Raw genomic sequence first — 27453 nt, 5'->3', positions numbered from 1 at the left:
GAGTTCACAGATCTTGGATTTGCAGCACATGAGCGCTACAGATCCAAGTAGAACAAAGGTCAGCTTAGGCTTTCATGTGGTTATATGTAATATGTTTAAAATCTATTTTAAAAAATAAAACCATTTGGGACTGGAGCAATAGTACAGTGGGTAGGGTATTTGTCTGACATGCAGCCAACCGGGGTTCGATCCCTGTCATCTCATATGGTCCCTCAAGCACCTCCAGGAGTAATTCCTGAGTGCAGAAGCAGAAGAAATCCCTGAGCATTGCTGGTGTGACCAGGAAAGCAGATAAAACATTCATGCTGTAAAATCTACCAGTTTTCAAATTGTTGACTCTATGATTCAGAAAAGTTAATGCTGCACTTGGTATTAAAATTAAATTGTGATTTTTATGAAATCTAAACTATCTAGTTTAAATGTATAGGTATCACAGGGAATAATTGAAGTTCAAAATTGTTAGAATTTAAAAACTATTTAACAGTGCTTTATAAAGAATAACGAATATGTATCATGTAATAAGACAAATTTATTTCCTATTTTGTTTAGCTTGCACTGAAAGGCTCTAGCTACAGTGGACTGCTGGAACGACATCATATTCACACCAAAAATGTAGAGCATATTCTCGATAGTTTACGGTAAGCCTATGGGATTGGTTTAAGTGGGCTTTTGTGTACAGAACTTCCTTAATAGTAAAGATTTCTATTATAAGCTAATTTCCAAACAGTTATGCTGTGCTCGGTGTACAGTGTTTCTGTGTCAAAAAAATGGAGAATTTTTACTGTAGTCTGAAAAGTTTACAGCACCTCCTTGAAGAAAAGTATCTGTTCTACATTGAGTTATTTCATTACTTAATGAATTTCAACTGTGTGCCACTTTTAGTTTTTAAATGGAGTAGTAGATTATCGTGATATTTATTGTATTATTCCCTGATGACTAAAGGTTACCATTATAGAAATCAATTAATTTGTGGCCAGAGGCTAGTGAGCGGTGTGCATGCTTTGCATGCTGGAGTCCCAGGTTAACCCTTGGCACCAGATGGTCTCCCAAGTACTGTACTAGGAGAAGCCCCTGAGTATTGTTAGGTATGGCTTAAGGCAAAAAGAAACCAGTTAATCTGTGACCAAATGAATACTTTAGTGTGTACATGAGAATCAGTGTAAAAACATTCAAATTGCAATGTTTTCTTTTAAAAAATTTTTTGTGGCATCAGGGTTGAACCCAGACTCTGATATATGCGAGGCAGTGGTTTTTGGTTGAAATTAGAAAGACTTTTAAACATTGTTTTAGTGACTGGAATTCAGTGACCATGAGTTGAATTTAAAGTAGTGGCTATTCCAAAATCTTGGAATAAGCCAAGTGTCCAAGAACAGATGACTGGATAAAGAAACACAGTGGAGTACTACTTGGCTTTAAGAAAAGATGAAATCATGCGTCAAGTTGATGTTACATGGGGAGTATCATGCTGAGAAAGGTTAGCCAGAAGCAGAGGAACAGACATAGAATGACCTTTCTCATGTGTGGGATATAAAGTAGCATAGTAGGCATAGAAACTGAGACTTGGTCTTCAGTAGGAAGCATATCACAGCAGGGATGCAGGGTGGGAATATAATGGCAAGCCCACTGGAATAATGGTGGAGGGAAGTCCTTGATGGAGGATGTGATGCAGGAATGTTTCACGCACGAAACCCTATCATTCACAGTATTATCAACCATGGTACCTAAAACTTAAGAAGACATAATAATGCTGGAGCCAGAGAGGTAGTACAGCAGGTAAGGCAGTTGGCCTTGCATGTGGCAGATCAGGGTTCAGTTCTTGCTATCCCATGAAGCTGATTCAACTCTGAGCCCACCAGGAGTGATTCCTGAGTGCTGAGCCAAGAGTAAGCCTTGAACATCTCTGGGTGTGCCCCCCAAACCAAACCAACAAAAAAGCACAAATTAAAAGTAATGCCATTCAATTTTAGAATGAAAAATCGTCTGTCTAGGAAATCAGTTTTCTGGGCTGATTCATTTTTTAAGTAGTGTATTTTAACAATGACATTTAGTAAAACATTTAGTAGAGAAAATAAAAGTAAATTCTAATTAATGAATATTGCTATTTGCCAGAGAATATAAAATATGTTTTAAAATAGACTTTGAGATTATGGATAGTCATTAACTTTCAACATATTCATATGCTTTCTGGCTTATAGTTTATTATGTTGTGATTCAATGAAAATGAAACTAACCTTACAAAGCTAAGTATGAGTTTGTTTATAAAATGAACTTACTTGTTTTGTATCTCTATTGCAGTTCTATGCCTACAGATAAGTAGAAGTTTATTCCTTTATGTTAAGTGAAAAATTTTTATAACCTTTACCCTTTTGTCTTAGGAACGAGGGTATTGAGTTTCGTCTCGTAAAGAGGAGAGAATATGATGAAGAGAGCGTTCAATGGGCAGATGCCATCATAGCTGCAGGAGGTAATAATTTTGTAGAGGTAAAGGTGTTGGGATTTGGAAGTGTTAATACTTTAATATACATATTTTCAAGTATCCCATGGGTTATATAATGACCCTGTCAGAATCCAACCATAAGACAAATTGGGCTTTTTAGGATCAGGTTTAGGTTTTAAAAGATAGTGCTTTATTAAAGTTTTTCGTTCCCATTATGGTTAATATTCAGAAAATTAGAAATTGAGCTCCCATATGACCCAGTAATACCACTCCTGAGAATATATCCCAGAGAGGCAAAAAAGTATAGTTGGGTATATCTACACTATATAATACTATGCAGCTGTTAGAAAAAATGAAGTCATGAAATTTGCATATAAGTGGATCAACATGGAAATTATCATGTTAAGTGAAATAAGTCAGAAAGAGAGGGACAGGCATAGAAAGATTGCACTCATATGTAGAATATAGCACTGTAGCACTGTCATCTCGTTGTTCATCGATTTGCTCGAGCGGGCACCAGTAATGTCTCCATTGTGAGACTTGTTACTGTTTTTGGCACATTGAATATGCCACAGGGAGCTTGCCAGGCTCTGCCGTGCAGGTGCTATACTCTTGGTAGCTTGCCAGGCTCTTTAAGAGGGATGGATGTAAATAATCAAAATGTAGAATACAAGAATTTAACACATTTATACATACATTCCATATTTATTCTAGAAAAAAAAGACACTTATCCAGGTAAGAAGGTTTAAATTTACTGATTTTGTAGTAATGCTATAAAAACAATCACTGTATCACTGTCACCCTGTTGTTCATTAATTTGCTTGAGCGGACGCCAGTAACGTCTCCACTTGTCCGAGCCCTGAGATTTTAACAGCCTCTCCTTGCATATCCTTCCAATCGGTGCCGTATTGGAGGTTCTTTCAGGATCAGGGGAATGAGACCTGTTATTGTTACTGTATTTGGTACATCGAATACGCCACAGGGAGCCTAAAGTAACATAATGGGAGACTAACACCCAAGAGTAGTAGAGATAAGGACCAGGAGATCTGCTTCAGTTTGCTGGAGGTACAGGCAGCTCAGATAGAGAAGGGAACACCAAGTAAAGGATGGTGGGAGGACCCATTTGGGCTGAAAGATGCGTGCCAAAAGTAGACCATAGACCGAACATGATGACCACTCAATACCTCTATTGCAAACTACAACACCCAAAAGGAGAGAGAGAACAAAAGGGAATGCCCTGCCATGGAGGCGGGGTGGGGTGGAGGGGACGGATGGGGGTGGTGGGAAGGATGCTTGGTGGTAGAAAATGGGCACTGATGGAGGGATGGGTACTCAATCATTGTATGACTGAAATGCAAGCAGGAAAGTTTGTAAGCCTGTAACAGTACCTCACGGTGATTCACTAATAAAAAAAAATTAAGTTTTCCTTCCCTTTTTAAAATTATTTTATTTTTTCCTTTCCTTTTTTTTAATAGGCACCATTTCTGTGGTGCTGGGGTGGGAGGTGGGGGTGGAACCACTTCCCATGATGCTCCTGCCCTGGCAGTGCTATGCGTAGGGGCTGCATTGTCACCCCTAAAGTGCTTGGACACTCTCAAGGTCATACCTAGTGCTTGAGGTCAGCATTTTACTTTTGTAACAAATGACACTATTGTGATGTTCTCTGCCTATAGTCTTCTGTGTGTTTTTAAGGTGTGCATTTCATTAAAATCTGATTGACTTCATATGATTATAGTTACTAATTTGGTTTAGTAATCTTGCGTTTAATGAGATTATAAGGATTCCATTCCTCTTTGGCCCCATATACTTTTTTTTTTGAGCTTTACTAAAATAGTAATCATTCTTTCTAAAGCTTAACATTGACAGTGGTTCTTAGACAGTAAAATCTAAAATAGAACACTTTGGATATTTTCTCATTCAAATAATTTATCAATTTAGAAAAGGAAATTGGAAAAGGAAAGAAGATTGGCTGATAGAAGTGTAGAATTGGATAGGTGGTTCCTAGAAAGGGTTCCTGCTACATTCTATAGTACACTGCACAGCATCCCTCAGTTTAGACATACCTAATCTAAAAAGTCAGTTGTTTCCTTTGGGAATTTTGGGACCTCATCTGGTAGTGTTTGGGGTGGACCTTGCAGTGCCAGGGATGGAACCAGGGCCAGTTGCATACAAGTCAAGCACATTAATCCCTGTACTAAAATGTCAGTGTTGCTGCTGTTGAGAAACCCTGGGTTAGAGTGGTGGGAGTGATAATGCAAAGGGACTGTGGTAGGGAGTAAGATTATCACTGGGGGTGGAGGAAAGGAGGGAGAGAGGGAGGGGAGGGAGAGAGAGACAGAGATACAGAGACAGAGAGACAGATAGAGAAGGAAAGCGCCTGCCAGAGAGATAAGCTAGGAGGAGGGTGGCAGAGGGAAACTGGGGACATTGGTGGTGGGAAACGTACACTCGTGGAGGGGTGAGCGTTGGAACACTGTATGACTGAAACCTGACCACGAACAGCTTTGTAAATCTGTATCTCGTGGTGACACAATAAAAAATTTGAAGAAAATAAAAAGATAGTCAGGATAAGAGATGATTATTAAAGCAAAAGTACTAGTGTTCAGAATGGTATTAAAACTGGATTGATGGGGCTGGAGTGATAGCACAGCGGGTAGGGCATTTGCCTTGCATGCGGCTGACCCGGGTTCAATTCCCAGCATCCCATATGGTCCCCCGAGCACTGCCAGGAGTAGTTCCTGAGTGCATGAACCAGGAGTAAACCCTGTGCATCGCCGGGTGTGACCCAAAAAACAAAAAATAAATAAGTAAATAAATAAAATAAAACTGGATTGATAACAAAAGATGATGTCTTATTCCTTTAGGTGATGGCACAATGCTTCTGGCAGCAAGTAAAGTCTTAGACAGACTTAAGCCAGTTATTGGAGTAAACACTGATCCAGAACGGTAAGGAAAAATGTATTTCATTGTTTGTTCATTGTGTGTGTGTGTGTATCACTGTCACTGTCACTGTCATCCTGTTGCTCGATTTGCTCGAGTGGGCACCAGTAATGTCTCCATTGTGAGACTTGTGTATATATACAGAAGTATATATATGTATAATATATATATACATATATATATACATATATATATATACCATGCCACTGGGAGCTTGCCAGGCTCTGCCGTGAGGGCGGGATACTCTTGGTAGCTTGCCGGGCTCTCTAAGAGGGAATAGCTACAGAGAGTATCAACACTTTTTATATTACCTGTTTAGCTTTGCTGACATTTATCATCATACTTGTTAAACCACCTACATACATGACTTTATCTGGCCTTTTTGATTATCTGGAACTTCTCCATCTCTAAAATCTTGATTCTGCACAGATCACTGTCTTCTGTTTTCATAGTTGTTTTATTCCATCAACCCAACTAAATCTGTTTACTGAGTTTTCATTTATTGATCTGTTTTCTTCACTTAATTCTTTCTTACTCACTTCATTCACTCTTGGGTGAATATCTTAAATATTCTGTGTGATTATCTTTCTGTTCAGTCTTCTATTAGCCTATCATGCTTTCTGTTCCAACACCAGCACTTAAGACCAGTTGAGTAAAAGAGTTATGGAAAGTTGGACTCAGTGGCTCAGTTTGGACTTTGGTAGCCCAAGTTTATTTCCTATTTGTAATTCCTGGTACTTAGAACAGAATTCATAGAAAACTAAAAAACTTTCTATGTGATTCAAGTGATTTCTCTTCCTCATTCTATAGTTATAAAACTTACTGCTCATACTCCATACACTTGTTTTCCTCATCTCTGTTCTTTTAATAAGCCTTTGTCTTAGAGCTAAAATGAATATCAGTGTATTGGAACTTGTCCAACTGTTCTCTTGCTTTGAAAGATAATCTTGGGCCAGTGAGAATGTGTGGAGGTTAGGGAACTTAGTTTTCATGGGGCCAACTCAGGCTTGATCCCTGACACCATACATGGTTTCCCAAACTCCTCCAAGAGGGATCCTTGAGCACAGAGCCAGGAGTAAGCCCTGAGCACTGCTTGTTGTGACCTCTGTCATTTGTTCCTCTTTTATATCTGCTGTCCAACATGATTCTTCCCTTCCCCTTCTCTTTCCCCTCCTTTCTCTCTCTCTCTGTCTTAACTCTTCTTTCTTCACTCCCCTTTGTTTACCTGTAGTAAGTTTATTTGTATTATTCTTGCCTTAAGAAACCAGTGATATGGTAATTCCTGAATTTTCTGGATATTTTAGTTTGTGTTTTACTTGACTTGTTGTTTTACTTCTTTGAAAATTCTTTTTTGGGGGACCAGGGACACCCCCATAGTGCTGGAAGCCCCAGGGTTGTACCTGATGGTTGTTGGGTCCCTCCAAAGTGTAGCACCCATGATGCTTGCAGAGGACTGAATAGTTTCAAATATCTAACCCAGGCTGGGCGCATGCCAGGCACATGTAAGATTTCCTGGCCCTTGGAAAATTCTTAATGCTAACAGTTACCATTGATAGTCTTAAACATTTATTGCATTTCTCCTCCTTCTTATCTCTATGACCCCTACCTTATCTCTGTGACTACTTTGTCCCTGTATTTTGGAGGATCTTAATTTTTGGTCACATGGAGTTTTCAACTGTATGGGCATTCCTGACTTCTGTGTTGTCCAAGGGATAGCTGTAGAATCATACATTCATTGCATCTCTAGTATTTACCATATAACAAGAAATCTGTACCATCATCCTACCTTCATTCAAATTGACCCCAATCTAAAGATTTTGTGGGTTACACTTGGCAGTGCTCAGGGCTACTCCTAGCTCTGTGCTCAGTGTTACTCTTGGCAGTGCTGGGGATTGAACCAGGGTCACTTGCATGTAAGGCAATCACCTTTTACCTATGTACTAGCTTTCCAGTCCCAAAAGACTGTTCTTAAGTGCAGATGAAACAAAACTACATCTGCTAACATCATGATTTAGGTTCTTGTTCTTGTGCGTAGAGAAACTGCTCTGGTGAAGAGCTTTGTTAATATTTAAGATAGGACTTGAGGGGCTGGCGTGCTAATATAGAGGGCAGGGCCCTTGCCTTGCATATGGCTGACCTAGGTTCTATCTCGGTACTCAGCATGGTCCCCTGATCCTGCCAGGAGAGATCCCTGAGGGCAGAGCCAGGAGTAAGACTTGAGCACTGCTGGTATGGCCTCAAAAGATAGGATTTGAAAGAAATCTTCAGAATGCCCCTGTTCTTTTCATGCCTTTTCCTGATTTTTGCCTACAGTGCTCTTATGCACTTAGTTGTGTAACTCTTCACGTAAGACCGGTTTGTCTCCTGGGCTCTAATTATAGTTCCCTGTAGAGAGTTCTTAACCCTTTATTTTATTTTCTGTTTCTATTAGGTTGTACATTCCTTGAGTGTAGAACTTTGTATTGTAATGCATTACTAACACAATCTTACATGTAGTTGCAATAAGCTTTTGACAATCTTAGAAAGCAGGGCCAGGACCTGAATCTAGCTGAATTATTATTTCCTGAGAATAAGCAATTGAATTAGTTCAGTAATTAGCTTTTTATTGCCTTCAGTACTGATACATTTGTATTTTATAACTTCTTGGTTATTTATTTATTTATTTATCTATTTACTTACTTCCTTATATCATTCAAGAGATTTAGTGGGGAGAGGTTTGGATTCCACCTGGCTTTGCATAGGGCCATGCAAAGCAAGTGTGTTAACTTCTATGCCTCCAACCCCCGAATGTAAGAGAATCTTAATAGAAGTCATCATATTTTGTATAGTTTGTTAAAATACAATTTCCATTAAAAAGTTTTTTTTAAGCCTAATATTCTTAAACTTATGGGATTTTTGAAACTAGCAGGCAGATGGTGGTGTTTTTTCTAATTTCTAGCTAGGATAATTGGTTTTACAAGTTCTCTGGTTTTTCTACTTGTTTCCAGGAAGAAATGGATTAAGTTTCTGACTTTGTTCTGTAATTCAAATTGCTTGTCTTCTGTTTTTTTTTTTTTTTTTGGCTTTTTGGATCACACCTGGTGATGCACAGGGGTCACTCCTGGCTCTGCACTCAGGAATCACCCCAGCGGTACTCAGGGGACCATATGGGATGCTGGGAATTGAACCCGGGTCAGCCGCGTGCAAGGCAAACGTCCTACCCGCTATGCTATTGCTCCAGCCCCCTTCTTTTTTTTTTTAAGTACCATAGAACCTTAGAATCTTTAATCTCAGAAGTTAATGTTCAACTTCAGTTTCTTCTTCACTGTATTATCGAACACTGTATAAAAAATCATCCCAGAACTTAGAGGCTGAAACAGTAAGAATCACTTCTTACAATTTTCTTTTATGGTTTTCTATGTGTCCAGAATTCAGGAGCAGCTTGGCTGGGTGGTTTTGGCTGGGAGCTCTGATGAGGTTGTAGTCATGTGGTAGCTGGAGTTGCAAGCTTCTGGAAGCTTGATTGCAGCAGGAGGACCCACTTCCACGATGAGTCACATGGATTCATCTAAATTAAATGTGTTGTTTCTGTGGATATCTTCTGTATTCTGCACGATACTGAGCCTGGCAAATAATCAAACCATTTGAATGCTTAACAGTCAAAGATAGAGGGCATGGGGCAGGAACTCTATTGCTCTTCATACCTTTATGTTGGCCGATCAGGATTTAATCAGGCTTTGTGACCAGTTCAATATGGCATGGTTGTGGATGGCAGCAACAGGTTATAAGTGGCATTGCAGGTTCTCTAGTGGTCATTTATCTGGCTCTTTCTGGGGTCAGCTGCCATACAGTGAGGGCACCCAGGAACACTAGCGAAGATCCCATGGAGGGAGTTGAGACCTCTGCTAAGAGCCAGTATGGTGTGCCAGCTAGTGCATGGCTGGCACTAGCCATCCAAATCTCACCACTCTGTGATTTTGCAATTACTTGTTTAATATTTGTCTTCTACAGCAAATTGAAGACTTCAAAACTAACTTCATGAAGAAATTTATTCTCATATATTTTTTAATAAATGAATTAATTGGGTTACATTTTCTGAATTCACTTGGAGTGACATTAAAGCTATATGTAGTTTTTTCTAGTTGATCATTTTTGTTCTTGTTGAAAATACAATTTTATAATTAAAAAAGTGGAATATTAAAATTTTTATATTTGATTTTTTGTGCTTTAGTGCTAACTTAATTTTTTCCCCCCTTCCCTTTTATACCCTTCCTAAATCTTTTTTTAAAATAAAGGTCTGAGGGTCACTTATGTCTTCCGGTTCGGTATACACATTCCTTCCCAGAAGCCTTACAGAAGTTCTATCGTGGTGAATTCAGGTAGGAATTTCTTAGTGGTGATATGTCACTTAAATATATATCATTAAAATTTTATTAAGCGGACTGGAGAGATAGTATAGCAGGTAAAGCACTTGCCTTGCATGCAACCAACCTGGGATATGTCCCTGACATCCCATACATTCTCCTGAGCCCTGCCAGGAGTGATTCCTGAGTGCAGAGCCAGGAGTAAGCTGTGAGCATTGCTGAGTGTGACCCCCAAATTAAAATAAGTAAATAAAATGTTAAACAGGACAAATTAGGTAATATTTGCATTAGTTTATAGCTATTTCAGTAAACCATAAAAAGCAATACATTAATCAAATTACAAAAAGATCTAACTGGCCTTATTTTAGTTCAGTTAGAGCTGTATAAAGGAAAATTCATAGATGCCACTGGATTTGCAACTAGAGTGTTTTGTTTGTTTATTTGTTTTTCTCATTGACTGAGATAGATAGTCCCACTATCTCAACTCTGTAATATGTTCTTAGAAGTTTGGTACAAAGACAGTTAAAACTCCTAATTAAAATAAATGTTTAAATTCTCTTGATTTTATCCTCTTCTTTTCCTAATCAGAGAATGACTAAGGGTTATATTTACTTACTTACTTTATTTGTTTATTCACTTAGTTTTGTATTTGGCTCTTGGGGTTACACCTGACAATGTTGAGGGGTTACTCCTGGCTCTGCACTCAGGAATTACTCCTGGTGGTGCTCCGGGGACCATGGGATGCTGGGGATCAAAGCCGCTCATCCGTATGCAAAGCACATGCCCTATTCATTGCACCATCATTCTGGTCCCGGGTTATGTTTACTTTAACTTGGCTGAATTTCTTGATATCTGTATCAAGTGTTTCTTAAATATTGGAGTGTCTTTTCATCTTCCATTTGCTTAAAGGAGCAGGAGGCCATCCAAAGACGGTGAAAGGTGAAGGGAAGGCCGAATGAGGTTGCAGGTTATATCAGAGAGAGCCAAATTGGAATACTTTTTATTTCCTAATTTGGGCAAGATTTTATAATGTTAGATCATTTCTCCCTGAGTATTTGTTAATGTGTACTGACTACTGCAATCGTTTTATTCATAGTGAGTCTAGTTCCTAATCATTTAAAAAATTTGGCATGCTAGAAGTTGTTAACACATGGCTTTTAAATGGCAGCATGTTTTTGTATACTTGTCTAGCGGAATCTGCCCTATTGGGTTTTTGATATTTAAGATTTTTGCTTTGATATCAAGCCTGTTCATTTATTCTTTCCTGAGCCCTGAGAGTAGGCTTTAGCACCCCATCTCCCAAACCCGAAAGGAAAAACAGTCCATTTAAATTTCTATATATTATCTTGAAGATTATAATATTTGTTATTGATATATGTTTTTATAAAACATTATCACAAAATTTAGGAGGAGGAATTTTTATCTAATTTCATTACCTTAACATAACATTACTTTTATTTCAGAGTGTTTTCTGAGAAAAAGAACAATTATATATAGCTCAGTAATAAATACTTGGTAGAGAGTTTGTGGTTCAAATCACTTGAGAGGTTTTATACAAATATTTATGTTCCTGAAAGAGGAAGAAATTTAAATCTGCCTTTGAGCTGGAGGAATCTGTACTCTTTGTTCCTGATGTCACTTTCTTACTATGAGTTTTAAATTTTGGTGAAATTGTGATGGTTAGCCCTTAGTTGAACTTGTCCTCATTTAATGTAACTTGTTTTTCCTTTACTTTTTGAAGGTGGCTATGGCGGCAGCGAATTAGGTTATACCTTGAAGGGACTGGCATAAACCCTGTTCCTGTGGACCTTCATGAGCAACAGCTAAGTTTGAGTCAACATAATAGAGCCCTCGATGTTGAGAGAGTTCATGATGAAAGTAGGTTTGAGATAATGTTTAACATACACTGCTTTTGTAAGTTTCAGAACTAACAATTTATATTTTATTTATTCTGGGATGTTAGTACCACTGGCAGTACTAACAAAAGTATAGTGAACTGTATCAATTGTAAAACATAGTATGAGGATACTCTGAAGTAGGAAATGTAACTATTTCTTAGAAAATATATTTTCTAGGATAGTTTTTAAAATCAATTAGGAATGGATGATAAAAATCTAAGTGGATGGTTGATATATGTATTTAATTTAATTATTTTTTGCATTTAAAATATTTAGGCACTGTGATTTTCATAGTTATTCATAGTCCTTCTCTCTCAACTCTCCTCTCTGGGTCACTCCTGGTGGGGCTCAGGGACCACATGCAGTGCCAATATTGTACCCCAGTCGGCCACATGTAAGGCAAGTGCCCTACCCGCTTTTCTATCTCTCCAGCTGGAGTCTCTGTTTCTTTACACGTACAGGAACTTCTTTAATAAAATATCATTTGTTTATTTTTGTTTCTGTTGCCTTTGGTAATGGAAGCGTGTCATTGAACAACTTTGAGATCAAGATTTTGGAGCATTCTTCTGATATTTTACTTGATATAGTTTGTGGATTCTGGTCTGATCTCAAGGTCTTTGATCCACTTTGAGTTGACTTTTGTGTAACGTGTGAGATATGGGTCCAGCTTCATTTTTTTTTTTTTTACATGTGGTTACTTCATTTTTCCAGCATTGGTTCTTGAAGAGATAATCTTTACTCCATGTGCCTAACTCCTTAGTCGAAAATTAGTTGACCAGAGATCTGGGAATTTGCCTTTAAGTACTTGGTTTTAACCCATTGTTCAGAGAATCTATTCTTATTCCAGTACCATGCTATTTTGATCACTCTGGCTTTAAAATTTAGTTTCAAGTTAGGTAATGAGAGAATTCCCAATTCCTTATTTCTCAGTATGGCTCTGGCTACTCAAGGTGTTTTATGACTCCATACAAACCTTATTACTGACATTCTAATTTCTTGAAGGGTATCATCAGGTTTTGGGTTTGAATTGTGTTGAATCTATATAGTAATTTAGGTAGGATGGTCATCTTGACAATATTGATTCTTCCTAAGAGCATTGGATACTTCCCCTTTCCTAAGGTTTTCTACATCTTTTTAAAATGTTTCTTCTTCAGTCTTTATGATATAGATCCTCCACCTTTTTTGTTAAGTTGGTTCCTAGACACTTGTTGTTTTTGGACACTATTTTGAGTGGGATGGGCTCTGATTGCTTTCTCTTCTGTTTTGTTATTTGCATACAGGAATGCAACAGACTACTGTCATTTGGCTTTGTAGCTGACTACTCTGCTGTATTGGCTTATTGTTTCTGGGAACTTTTTAGTGAATTCTTTAGGGTCTTCTATGTATATTATCATGTCATCTGTAAATAGTGATAATTTCACTTCTTCCTTTCCCCTTTCCAAATTTGATTTGAGTCCCTCGATTGATTTTTCTTCCATAATTTTGTTCTCAGACTATACTGAGTAATAGTGAAGACAGTGCTCTTCCTTGCTTTGCACCTGATCTTAGAGGGGATGTTTGTCGTTGTTCACAATTGAGAACGATACTGACTGTTGGTTTGCTATAGATGGCCATTACTATTTTGTGGAAGTTTTCTTCCACCCCTGTTTCATTGAGGGATTTTTATCACAAAGAAATGTTGTATAGTCTGGAAAGTTTCTCTCTATATGTTGATATTATATGATTTTTATCTTTCATTTTATTGATGTGGTATATTATTTTGATTCATTTGCACATGTTGAATCATTCTTGCAGCCCTAATGAATTCCACTTGATTGGGGTGTATGATCTTTTTGATATACATATATTATTTTTGCACAGGGGTTGCTCCTGGCTCTGCACTCAGGCATTACCCCTGGTGGTGCTCAGGGGACCATATGGAATGCTGGGAATCGAACCCGGGTCGTCTGCCTGCAAGGCAAACACCCTACCCGCTGTGCTATCGCTCCAGCCCCCTGATATGTTTTTGGATTTGGTTCACTAATATTTTGTTGAGGGTTTTTGCATCAGTGTTCATTAGGAAAATTGGTCTGAAATTTTCTTTTTAATAGTATCTATTATCTTCTTTGGGTGTTAGTGTAATAATGGCTTTGTTGGATCTATTATGAAGGATTCTTATTTCTTCAATTTTTTCTTTTATTCTTTTATTGAATCACCATGTGGAAAGTTACAAAGCTTTCAGGTTTGAGTCTCAGTTATACAATGCTCGAACACCCATCCCTTCACTAGTGCACATATTCCACCACCAAGAATCACAGTATACCTCCCCCCACCCCCCACCCCCCACCTCCCCAGCCCACCACCCCGCCTGTGTAGCTGATAAATTTCACTTTACTTTCACTTTACTTTGATTACATTCAATATTTCAATAAAAACCTCACTATTATTGTTTGGAGTTTCTCCATCCCAAAGTTGGACCTGGTGAAAAGGAAGCATTTGATAATTTGTTTTTCATTGCTGAGAATGAAGAGATATGAGGTCGAGCGGCCGCACTAGCGGCTGCACGGTTTTGGATTTCTGTATTTTAGTATTTCTGTACTTTAGTATCTTCAATATTTTTGAAGAGCTTAGGAATAAAGGTAGTAAGTCTTACATGAAGGTTTAATGAAACTCACCAGTGAATCTATATGGACCAGAACATTTGTCCTTGGGGGGGATTCTTAATTACTGTTTCAATTTCCTTGCTTGTGATTGGCCTGTTATAGTTTCATCTTTTCTCCTCATTTAGTTTCTAGAGGGTTACATGGTTATAACAATCTGGCCATTTCTTCTAGGTTCTCCATCTTAAAAGCATAAAGTTGTTTAGAGTAACCTTTTATGATTTTTGTGACTTTCTGAGGGGCCTGTTGTAATTTCTCTCTTTCCATCTTTGATCCAATTTATTTGGGCATTTTCTGTTTTTTTTCTCTTGAGCATCTAGCCAAAGGTTTGTGTCTGTCTTTTTTTTTTTTTTTAACAGATCCTGTTCCTGGTTCCTATTGACTCTTTATATTCCTTTCTTGATTTCTATATCACTGATTTCTGCTCTAATTTTTATTATGTCCTTTCATGTACTAGTTTTGAAATTCATTTGTTGTTGCTTCTCCAGGTATTTAAGTTGTGTGTTTAGGTTGTTGATTTGAGCTTTTTCTTCTTTTTTTGTATTGCTATGAATTTTTTCCTTGCTTTATCTTTTGCTGTGGTGACAGATTCTGATAGTTTATTGCTTTGTTTTCATTACTTTCTAGGAATATTTTTACATCCTCTTTGAGTTTTTTCTTTGATCCAGTTGTTATTGACTAGTGTTTTATTGCTTCCACTTGTTGGGATTTATCTTCCATTTTCTTTTTTGGTCTATTTTGTGCCTTCATGGCATTGTGGTTTAAGAGGATGCCTGGTATGACTTATATATATTCACATGAAAATAACCTGATCAGGAAAACAACTCAGGAGGATGTTAGATCAGTAGTTGCTTTGGTCACAGTTGTGGAACTTTTTGGCTTATGTGTCTAATTCATATCAGAAATTTGTTGCAGTATAAGTTACTAACCTTAAACTGAGCAACATTAAATATAAATATTTATAATTTCGTAGCGATTGTGAAGGTCAAGAATCCATGAGTAGGGGGCCAGAGAGAGAACAGAGGGGTAAAGTTTCATGCTTTTGCCCCTGGCCCACTGTATTAAATCTCTGCCACCACATGGTCCCCCTATCATTGCTGGGAGTAGCCCTGGAGGGTGGCCTGGTAGTCCCAGAAACCACAGAGCCTGAATTAGCACCATATTCTTGGGCCCTTGCATTGAACTGTTGGCCCAGTAGTCTGAGAACCACTGGGAGATCCTCAGAGTCCCCTGGGCCTCCTGAGTTCCATTTCGGTGGCATCCCGCCCTCCCCCCAACAACCAAATGATCCATGTGTAGCTTAGCTTTGTGAGTTTGGGTTTAGTGTCTCTCAGTGGGTGAGAGTGATGCTGTTGCCTGAGCCATTATTACTTACTTGAACTCCTGACTGGGACATCTGCTTCCCAGCTCATCACCTGGTGGCTAGCAAGAGACTTTAGGTCCTCACCATGCTGGTCTCTGTAAAAATAGGATGAACTCTGTTCTCCCAAAGCCTGTGATTTGAAAGAAAGAGTCAGAAATAGAAGCCAGTATGTCTCTCAGAATTGACATACCCTCACCTCCAGAGTCTGTTGGTCACGTAGAAATAAAAGTTTATTCACCAACACGGTGTGGTGTGGTATGAAATGTTGCACAAAATGCAAATACCAGGAGGCAATACCACTGGGGATCATCTTGGAGACTGGTGACTACACTTGGGTGGGCGTTTCAGCTAGACTTAGTAGAGGGGATGGAGGAAACAGAAAAGGGAACTTGTCCTGTTTTGCTTGCCTGGTGGGAGAAACTTGGGTTCAGTGTCACTGTCGGTGATATTGAGAAAATGGGGGGTTTGGTTTTTTAATTGTAGCTTGATAAAAGATAAAAAGGCAAAGGAAACTTTTTGAAGGTGAAAGTTTTTTGAGTCAGAAAGCAGTGGCTTGAAGAATTTTATGTGATGGGATGTTGTTTAAGCAATCATCAAGGAATATTCATAAACCGTGCCTACAATTTAGTAGAGTAAAATAAGGAGTGATCACATTTTGTAAGAGTCATGAAAAGATACATGGCAGTGTTTCTCCAGGGTACTCTTATCCAGATACTCTCTAGGTTTTGTATCTGGGGGAGGAGGAAGATCTGTGGTGTAGTTGCTTTTGTTTCTTACCTGAGCCATGAACGTAATTCGATGATGAAATCCCAAATGGCTCTTTTGCAAATACTTGACTCATCCTATTTCTAAAGCTTACACGATTATGTGTAAGTCAAGTGTAATAACAAGAGTCTTATAAGTCAAGTGTAATAACAAGATTGTCAAGTAGATTTCATTCTTTAAAAGTTTGATGGGCTTTCCATTCTATAGCTGTCTTCATCCCAACTTGAAATGTGTAGTTTTTTTTCTTTCATTTAATAAGGCTCCTTTATATCTGGAGAAGCTTGTATTCTCTCCTGAGCACATTTTCTTTTCTCTCTCTTTTAAAAAAATTTGTTTGCTTGAAATAAAAGTTTATTCATTTCTTTTTTATACTGAGTTTTATAATAAAATATTTTTACATATTTAATTTATATGTTAATGTAAAGCATATGATTCTCTTAAAAATCGGCATTTCTAAATGTTTTCTATAGTTTATTTGTAACATTTCTAAAATTAAAATAATGATCTTGGATTTTTGCTTTTATTCTCAGCAGTGTCTGAGGCTTCAGGACCCCAACTCTTGCCAGTGAGAGCCCTTAATGAAGTCTTCATTGGGGAAAGTCTGTCCTCCAGGTACTTCTAAACCTGTGACTTTGAGTTGGGAACTTACTATTTTGATAATTGAAAAGAGGATTTTATTTAATTTTTGTAACCTGCCAAGATTTGTGAATAATTATGTGTAATAAATAGAAACACATTTTGAGTAAAATACCTAAAAGCCTTCATACAAGTTGATATGGGTTAAGAGGAAAGAAGGTTTTGTGACCACAAGAAGTTAGTAAAGCCTTAGGTTAAATAGTTATGCAGATTTCTATATATACACTTTATAAATGTTTTCTATGTATGTTTTCAAATTGATACAGAACTTTCATAAACCATCTGCATGAAAACTTCCCTACTTACTGTTTTATCATTGTCTTTTAATGCTGACTTGTGTATTTCCTTTTTTATCTAAAATCCAAGTAAAGATCACATACTACTTTTGGCCATCATGACCTTTTAGAATTAAGAATAGCCCCTTTGCCTCATCCTTGTTTTGTTATGATATAAAATTTTTGAATGGCCTACCTATTTGGTTTGCTGAAGAATATCCCTGATCATGGGTTTTATTTTCTCTGCACAATCAGATTCAGACCTGATGTTTTGGGCAGTAATACTGTATAGGTGTCCTCAATGCAACAGCATAAGGCAAGTGTATTGACAGTTTAATATTTGTAACAATCATTAAATAAAATCAAGGTTGATAAAATTATTCATTCGGAGTGCAAAGACAATGTTTTAGCACTGCCACAATTTGTGGTCATGTTGAATATAATTAGGTTTTAGTTACCAAAATTTTTTTGCAAAACGTTGTTGGTGATATTGGAACTATTACCAAATAACTGCCATAAAATAAAGTTAATTTAATTCTTGGCAGTATTTTAGAATTTGCCTTCTTATTTTTGTAGATGAGCTAAATTAGGGATAGATAATTAAAAATATGTCTATGCCCCACGTCCCTGCTCTGTGCACATGTGACCTTTTGGCCGCCCTGTTGCTGATTCCTTAGTTTGCTAAATCCATGTAATCTGCAATTTTGATTGTTATTCTGAGAAAAGTTTGTCTTGGTTAAATCTAAGTTTTAGCCAATGCAGTGGTGAAAAGCATAAAGCCTGATTCTATACAGTAATTTAGAATTACTGTGATTATTCTGATTAATGTGATTTTTAGTCAGTAAAAAATACATTGTGCTCCTGCTCTGTATAAAATGTGAATCACTGGGGAATCTAAAAATGAATAAGAGAAAGGTAGTTGTGTCTAATTTTCTTGAAGGTGATAAAATACATAATCATAAAATTAAAAGTAAGATTTTTTCTTTAAAGAAATAAATTCTTTAAAGAACTTAAACTATAATAAAGTATAAAAATATGTTATTTTAACATAGTAAGATTTATGCTATATATAAAGTTTTTTTTCTTGCCACATATCAAGTTTGAAGCAATATGGAAATGAATAATGGATACTTTAATGTGAAAAAAGAGAGAAGGAAGAAACTAACTAATTAGTGATATAAACTAGTCATTATTGCTAAAGACTTAAGACAGAAGAGAGCAACAACTTTAAATGAGATTGGAAAATATCTTCGTTAAAATAAATAGATGACAAAGGTAAAACTTTTGTGAGTTTATGCTTATTCTAGGGAAGCCACTTAATGGCTTATATTATTTAATTTTATTTATTTTTTTTTATTTTTCCTTTTTGGGTCACATCTGGCGATGCACAGGGGTTACTCCTGGCTCTGCACTCAGGAATTACCCCTGGCCGTGCTCAGGGGACCATATGGGATGCTGGGATTTGAACCCGGGTCGGCCGCGTGCAAGGCAAACACCCTACCCGCTGTGCTATCTCTCCAGCCCTATATTATTTAATTTTAAAGGCAGAAGTTTCCAAAAGCTTCCATAAGCTTTTATATATATATATAATTTATAGTTACTTAAAAGTAAAATAACTTATAGAAGAAGTAAAAAATAAAACAAGTTATGAGCTTGAGAATTCTGTGAAATCCCATGGGGAGATTTTAGGTTGGTTACTCTTATTTCTTATGGCATAAGTGATCTGTTGACTCATTTCCTAAATAGTGTCTAATGCTGCTGCTTTTTTGTGTTCTTTGATACCTCATCATTAGGAAGATAAGGACAGCACTGGGCTAGTTTTGGGTGTTATTCAAAAGGTTCAACTGTTGGAAGTTTTATTTATTTATTTATTTATTTTTTGTTTTTTTGCCTTTTGGGTCACACTTGGTGATGCACAGGGGTTACTCCTGGCTCATGCACTCAGGAATCACCCCTGTTGGTTCTCAGGGGACCATATGGGATACTGGGAATCGAACCCGGGTCAGCCTCGTGCAAGGCAAATGCCCTACCCGCTGTGCTATTGCTCTAGCCCCTCAACTGTTGGGAAGTTTTAAAACTTATTATAAAGTATTCTGTGATAATAGATCTCTAGGCAGAAAGGGACCTTTAAGGGATGCCTGCTATGAGCCAGGCACTGTGAAAGTTTTTATCCTCACAGTTAATTCTTAGTTACTCTATTAGAAAGATAGCTATATTTATTAGTGGAAAAAAATGAAATTTGGAGAGTTCAATTAACTTACCTAAGGTTAGGTAAATCATTAGCATCAGAACTATCATATAAACTCTAGTTCTAATTCCAGGTTATATATGTTGAGATGTCAGTGGGCCCCGAAAACAAATTTTAAGTTTAGCTTTTCTTGGAAAATACAATGTGCAGCAATATTATTCCTGCCTCATTTATAATGTTCTTAGATTTAAGAACATTTTAAAAGCCCAATTATTTCTCTTTTCTTCTATTTGTTCTAACCTAGAATGTCTTATTCTTGGGCTGTAGCAGTGGACAATTTAAGAAGAAGTATACCCACTCTAAAGGGACTGTGAGTTTTATTGCTGCCTTAAAAAAATACTTTCCCTGAAACAGAAATCCTGCTCTGAGTTGACTAATCTAGATAAACTTGCATGTGAGAATGACACTAAATTTGCTCACTGTTTTGGGCTCAACATCTCTCACCTGACTATTCTTCTCTTCCTCATCACCTTCGCTTCTCTTTTATCCCCACTTATCCCTAATCACTTTTACGTCTATGTGATTCTAGTATAATAGCAGCCATTTGTATGGACTTGGCTACCTTAGGTTCCTAATGTGCCTCAAATTTCTTATTATTTAGAACATATAACAAAACTATGAAGTAGACTAAATGTTGATATTAGAACTTTTGTCTTCTACTTTTATGAACGCTGACTTCAGCGAAAAAAAGTGAAAAGAAATTGTATCATGTAAAACCTTCACAGATTAAGAGTCTGGTAGGAAAAATGGAAAAGATTAGAATAAGGGATACATTATTTATATGATGTCAGTGTTTGAGAGATTGTCTAGTAATTGTCCTTATTTTTGAAAGACTATATTTTAATTAAGATTTTATTTTAACTTTTTATTTAGTGGAGAAAAACAACCCAGTTTTGATCAGTGACACCATTATTTTTAAGATTCAGTCTACAAAATAACTTTTACTTGTTTCCATTGTTCTTTGAATAGTTGCAGATTTATACATCTGTGTAGTTAAAGAAATACTATCAGTTTTGCATGTCAGAAAACCCATTAATGAACTACTCTAAGGAATATAAATTTTTGTGTATTTATGAATACTTTAAAAAAGAGCTTCAGTAGAAACTACTGATAACTTGAAGAATTAGTTAACAAACTTAGATATCTCAGGAGCTAATGACCAAGAATGAAATTCATGTAAAAATTATATTTTTCTTCTTAAATTTTAAGTAATATATTGGCTAAATTTCATAAAAACAATAGCAGCAGTGCTAAAAATATTTATCAGAAGCCCCTATTTTGACATATTAGTATTGATATAAAGGAACATAGATCAAAGAAGGATATAGTTATACAGAATTAAAATGTTTTTTTTTACATGTACAACATTAGGATTAGCATATTGATACACCAGTTATGTCAGGTATGTGCAAGCCAAGCTGGCCTACTTAGGATTCACTGTTTCTGAAACTGTCCCATGTTTTATTTGCTGTGATCCATAAGCCATGCAAATTCAGTTTTATATTCTTAATTCTTAGGGCTTCCTACTATGAGATCTCAGTTGATGATGGTCCATGGGAGAAACAGAAGAGTTCAGGGCTCAATTTGTGTACTGGAACGGGTTCAAAGGCCTGGTGAGTAACCTGGGATGTTGCCTATCAACTTCTGTGATGTGTTTTAAGTAATGTAGCTTACTCGATAACTTACATTGGCATATCAAAGAGTTAACCTGGCATTATATTAGTTTGTTCAGTTTCTGCTTTACTCATCGATTGTGTCTAAAGTCCTTGGCTTTGAAGATTACAGCTGTGGTTTATATTTGGTCATTATTTTACACTGGAATAAGTTTGTAAAGATAAGAATTATTTTATGCAACTATGTGGGGTTTTTTGAATTATTTTATGCAACTATGTGAGTTTTTTTTTTTGTTTTGTTTTGTTTTGTTGCTCTTTTGGTCACATCCGGTGATACTCGGGTAGGTTAACTCCTGGCTCTGGCAGCGCTTAGAGGACAATATGGGATGCCGGGGGTTGGCCATGTGCAAGGCAAATGCCCTACCCACTCTCCTATCGCTCCAGCTCCCACTATGTGTCTTTTAAAAACTATTTGCATGATACTAAAGACGTGGAAACAAAGTAAAATATCAAAAAACATGCCAGAGGTCTGTCCATTAAAGGCCTAATTGCTGATAACTCTGAGCATCCTGAATCTTAGTTATCTAGGCTCTTTGTAACATGCAGGTGTGTCCCAGCCTCTGCTGGTGCCTGTCTTCTGACTTGAATACTCGTTCTAAATACTCATTCAGAATGCTCATTCTAAAATTACCTGCTGGGTAGAATATTGGTAGCACTTTAAATATTACACTTTAAAATGGAGTGTATTATCTTTTGTTCTCTTCCTCTATTCCCTGAATCACTTAATAGCAGTATTATTGAGGTTGACTGCATACTTTACAGAAAAGCAGTTACTCCTCAAAACTTTCTGAAGTCTTTTTTATCCTTTGGCACGTCATTTTAAATCCCGAGAGTGAGATTTCTGAAATCCTCACTCTCTTTTAGTTCCTACTGCTGTTTTTTTGGTCTGGACCTCATCAATATTTTGAATTTTATCTGTGCCTCCTCTTTATGGTTCAGTCTTAGTTTGGGTTACCAATAGAGTGATACATCTGAAATGTAGATAAATAAGACTATATCCTGATGTGCTTTAAAACTTTTTTTTTTTTGGTTGCTTTTTGGGTCACACCTGGCGATGCTCAGGGGTTACTTCTGGCTCTGCACTCAGGAATTACTCTTGGCGGTGCTCACGGGACCGTATGGGATTCTGGGGATCGAACCCGCTGTGCTGTTGCTCCAGCCCAGTGCTTTAAAAACTTAAAAAAAAAAAAGTGAAATAGTTGTATTTAAAGAAATTTAGAGAGGTGTAAAGGGGGGAGAGAGGGAGAGACAGACAGAGAGACATGTTTAAGAGAAGACATGGGCTTCTTGGGGTGGGGGAGGCCTTTGTGCCTTAAAACTTCTGCTGACTGTGCCTGTGTTCAGATGATCCGTTTGCCATGTACTGGACTCTGAGTGTGACCTGAGGACCTTACCAGTCTTTCCCTGCCCGTTCCCTGCCAGCAGCGTAGGGAACACTATAAGCTACTTGGAATTCTCAGCACAAGGCCTGTTCTCTGTGGGCTTTTTGTTTTTGCTCAGTACAACTTATTCCTACTTTGAATGCCTGAAGAGTCCATTCTCTATCCACTGACTGAAAAATTCAGTCTTAAATTTGATTCTTTTTAGAAAATATTTCCTAGAACGTAGTTCCTTTCATAAACCTAACTCACGAGTCCCTTTATTGTTCACCCCCCGGCACTCTTTACTCCTAGCAGGTATGGTACTTGCCACAGTATTAGGTATCTAAGAATTAATGCTTAGTTCATTTGGGCAGTTTCAGGAATTTGGGGTGGTGACTATATACTTTTCTTCTTGGCTAATTTTGGTGTGCACCATATTACATAATACAGACTCCCTCATACTTTTTGAAAAAATTATTAGATGCTTATAAGAACAGCTAAAATTTTTTTAATCAAAGAGATTTTAAATTTGGAAAGTTTGAAATGAAGTTTCATTTCCTATATTTATTTCCTGTATTTTATATTTTCATTACTTTAATGTGGAAAATTTCAAATATATGCACGAGTAGACAAATAAGTCTCCATGTTCTTATTAGCCAGTTTCAGAAATTATCAGTTTATGTCTAATCTGTTTTCTTTAATAGCTAATCTTTTAAATTCCCTTTCCCTTCACTTTTTTGTTATGATGATCAGGGGCTTCATAAGCAACCATGTTTCCTCTGTACCCCTACTAGTTCCTTCTACCCCATATTGTTTTTAAATAATTTTTAGTAATCATATATGTTCATTCTTTTTTTTTTCTTTTTGGGTCACACCCGGTGATGCACAGGGGTCACTCCTGACTCTGCATTCAGGAATTACCCCTGCTCAGGAGACCATATGGGATGCTGGGAATCGAACCCAGGTTGGCCGCATGCAAGGCAAATGCCCTACCTGCTGTGCTATCACTCCAGCCCCATATGTTCATTCTAAAATATTCAATAGCTCCTGGTATTCTCAAAATATTTTTATTTAGTTCATAATGGTTTATAAGAGTGTAAATGTACTATTTCAGTGTGAATACTTGCCCCATGTTTATCCACTCATCTGTTGTTGGACACTTGGCTTATTTCCATAGATAAGTTATTGTGAATAGCACTGCAGTGACCATAGGTGTTCTTGGAGTAGTGTTTTTGTATTCTTTGGGATATTTACCTACGAGTGGAATTGCTGGATCATACAATAGATCGTTTTTTTTTAAATTTCTGAGAATTCCTTATGCTGTTCTCCATAGAAGCTAAACCAGTTTACATTTCCACTACTAGTGAATGAGGGTTCCTTTTGTTTTATTATCATACTACCATTTGTTGTTTTGTTCTTTTGAAGTCATTCTCGCTGGTGTGAAGCGATAGCTCATTGAATTTCCCTGATAACAAGATCTTCACATTAAGGAAAAAAATATCCTGGGTAGGCTGGTGAATGATCTCTTGGAATAAAAAAAGAAAGAATATATTTAGGAAGATTGGCTAATATCATTTTCCCATGGGCCAGTTCTAAAATAAGAACATTTCTCACATAACCTTTAGGATTGGAGCAATAGTACAGTGGGTAGGAAGGGCACTTGCCTTGCCCACAGTCGACCTGGGTTTGATCTCTGGCATACCATATGGTTCCCCAAGCCTGCAACGAATGATCCCTGAGAACTGTCAGGTGTGGCCCCCAAACAAAAACAAATAAAGTGACTTTTAACAATTATTTGAATTGTTATTATCTCAGAGATGCTATGATGTTATTTTATAAACAGCTAATATATTTAACCTTGGAAACAATTATAATCAGTAGCTTTCATATAATAACATCTTTTTATTTTCAGTTTTTAAAAATTGTTGTGGGGATCACATCCAGCTATGCTCAGGGGGACCAAAAGAGCTGCGCCCAGTGGTTCTGGAGTTGTGCGGGTATTGATTGCCAGAGATCTAACCCAGGCCCTGGTGAGCCACATTCCTGACCTTTTCATAATATCTCTTCTGTTCACTCTGATGTTTCTTACTGAAAACTGAATTGAGAAAGAGTTACCCAGATGCTTTTCCTTTTCATCTCTTAGTAGCTTTACCCCTAAGAAACACTGTGGTGTGTAGTAAGAAAGAATACTGGCCTGGAATTTAAGAAACTTGACTAAAACATAAACTACCTTTGCATTTCTATGCAAGATCCTTTTCAGCAGAATGAGGGAAATGGAATAAAATAATATTGTTTCCTGAATTCTCTGATTCAGAAGGTGTGGTGATTGATTTGTATCAAAATTCTGCCAAAAGTATTAGTATTACCATTTTAGAAAGGAAAAAAAATTAAGGTTTGGCAAGCATAAATAGGTTTTTGTCGCATATAACTAATGTCAAAACCTATATAATTCACATATGTATGTGTACTTGCCTTGTACATGGCCAACATGGGTTTGATCCCTGCACCTCTGATCCCTTCTAGACGTGACCCCCTGAGCACAGTGTTAAGAATAAGTCCTAGTGTTATATGAAAGGAGAGAAGGTTAGCACTCCCCTTGACAAGGATGGAAGAGGCTTCAGCCTTGCAACACGGTTAAGGCACTGCCACCTACTTCTTGGCATCTAACTAATGTTTTTTTATCAAATGCTTTCTTGGCAGTAGGACTGTCTTTTTTTGGGGGGGAAACCTCAACAACAATAGTGAGTTTTATGTTGAAACATGGAATGTAATCAAGGTAAAGAGAAAATGAAGTGAAATTTATCACTTACGTGGGCAGGCGCTAGGGGGTGGGAGGGGGCGGGAGGTATACTGGGGGTGGTGGTGGAATATGGACACTGGTGAAGGGACGGGTGTTTGAGTATTGTATAATTGAGACATAACCCTGAGAACTTTGTAACCTTCCACATGGTGATTCAATAAAATTAATTAAAAAAAAAAGAATAAGTCCTAAACACCACCAGGTATTGTCCCCCACTGTGAGCTCAAAATTCGGGTGTTTGACGTGTTCTTGTTCAGTGGTCAAGAACCGCCTCCTCAGGCCTCTGCAGCAGAGGAGCAAAGAGATTGGGGACCACAGACTGATGGTCTAAATGGCCCGTTTAATGCAGAGCTTCTCTCATAGAACATCTGAGGGGGTTCAAGGAATAGGATCGCACATAGGTGTGGTTGATCATTTACAGAGGCAAAGTATTTCGATGGAGGCAATTCTCTTGGGGGAATTAACTCAAAGAGAGACTGTCTCCCAGGGACATCAGTATTGCTTTTCTCTTTCTGTATAGTTGCACATATTAAACAATTAGATTTACTTTTTATTAAAGCTTGCAGTTATTTGGATAAATGCAGTAATAGATACAGATTCTGAAACTTAGTTCTCTGGGTCCCAGGGGTAAGCAAGGCTTTTACTTTAAATCTCAGACTAAACCTGGCGGTGCTCAGGGGACCATATGGGATGCTGGGATTCAAACCCGGGTTGGCCGTGTGCAGGGCAGACGCCCTACCCGCTGTGCTATTGCTCCAGCCCAAAGACCATGCTTTTATGCTTTCTATGCTGTCCTATTTTGGTGATGGGGGTAGCTTTGCCACTTGCCCTGGGTCCATCCAAGTCCTGCGATGGGACCCCTCCTTTTGGGTGTTAGGAACTAAAGCAACTGAAGCCTGAGTAATTATGACGGATGCCCATGAGTAGATATATTTCAGAGTCAATCAGCTCCCAAATATTAGGAGAACAGCATTAACAGTCTTTCTATGTTTAAGCAAAGAACATTGCTCTATAGCAAAATACCAAAAGGCTATGGGGAAATAGAAAAGCAAGCAATCCACTTCAAATACAAAGTCCAGAGTCACCAGAAGGTTTTTGACTTAGTAACTAATACAAAGGAAAGGTTAAAGGTAAACTTGGGGAACTAGGGGGTTCGCAAGAGCACTGTATGCTTCTCTGGGGGGGGGGGAAAGTAAAGGGACAATTCACTCATGAAGCCTAAAACAGGGTCAATATCCAACACCCCAGAAATAAAATAGAGTGGGCAAGCTATCTGAAAAGTCACATCATTTGAAAGTTGAGGTTGAATTGAAGAATTATCAAAATAAACCTGCTAATCTTCACAAAATAGTCACTTTCACTGTCATCCCATTGCTCATTGATTTGTTCCAGCGGGCACCAGTAACGTCTCTCATTGTGAGACTTATTGTTACTGTTTTTGGCATACCCAATACGCCACGGGTAGCTTGCCAGGCTCTGCCGTGGGGGCGCTATACTCTTGGTAGCTTGCCGGGCTTTCCAAGAGGGGCAGAGGAATCGAACAGGGGTCGGCCGCGTGAAAGGTGAACGCCCTACCCCTGTGCTATGGCTCCAGCCCAAAATAGTACCATGCCAATAGTGCTTAAGCTAATAGGCCTAGACTTCATCTTTGAGGGGATGTGTGTTTAATTTTGGTATAATTTTCAGTCTTTTAGTAATGAGCAAAGAATAAAGAATAAAAAGTTAAATGCTTGTAAAAGTAGTCCCTGCTTCTCCTGCCACACAGTTTTCTGTTGCATTTGACTATTAAAAAAATTAAGTATAAAAAATAGAGTATAAAATTTTTTGTATACAAATTGATTATAAATTGAGTATAAAAATTTAGTATAAAATTTTTCACTTGAGTATAAAAAAACTCAGAAGTTATCTGACTTGCTCAAAGCCATGTGGCTAGTAAATGGTGATGGTAGGGTTTAAATTCTGAATTTGACTCTAGATTTTTGGATTGTAACCCCTCTAAAGAATTACTAGAGAGAGGAAAATTGAAATAGTCCGTTTCTTTTACTCTTTGAATTGTTGTTACATATGTAAAAGCT

General features: G+C 37.5%; 1 protein-coding gene and 1 non-coding gene across 5 annotated transcripts in view; both read left to right on the top strand.

The window, feature by feature from the left end:
• Positions 1-27453, top strand: part of NADK2 (NAD kinase 2, mitochondrial) — a 55377-nt gene that overhangs the window by 11578 nt on the left and 16346 nt on the right. Inside the window, exons 2-9 of one of the 4 annotated variants that reach the window (XM_012932050.2) lie at positions 550-638; positions 2376-2464; positions 5302-5383; positions 9652-9735; positions 11462-11598; positions 16919-16997; positions 19789-19854; positions 21062-21157. In XM_012932050.2, coding sequence (XP_012787504.2) covers positions 550-638; positions 2376-2464; positions 5302-5383; positions 9652-9735; positions 11462-11598; positions 16919-16997; positions 19789-19854; positions 21062-21157 — 722 coding nt within the window. Of the gene's footprint in view, positions 1-549; positions 639-2375; positions 2465-5301; positions 5384-9651; positions 9736-11461; positions 11599-16915; positions 16998-19788; positions 19855-21061; positions 21158-27453 lie in introns of all 4 variants that reach the window. The other 3 variants (XM_055146577.1, XM_055146606.1, XM_055146595.1) reach the window with 3 other exon arrangements.
• Positions 25140-25257, top strand: LOC129401018 (U6atac minor spliceosomal RNA). Its single transcript, XR_008628047.1, has one exon. It is a non-coding gene; the product is annotated as a U6atac minor spliceosomal RNA (small nuclear RNA).

This window comes from Sorex araneus, chromosome 1 (assembly GCF_027595985.1).
Source record: "Sorex araneus isolate mSorAra2 chromosome 1, mSorAra2.pri, whole genome shotgun sequence".
NCBI lineage: Eukaryota > Metazoa > Chordata > Mammalia > Eulipotyphla > Soricidae > Sorex > Sorex araneus.
This window is presented reverse-complemented; position numbering and strand designations above follow the sequence as displayed.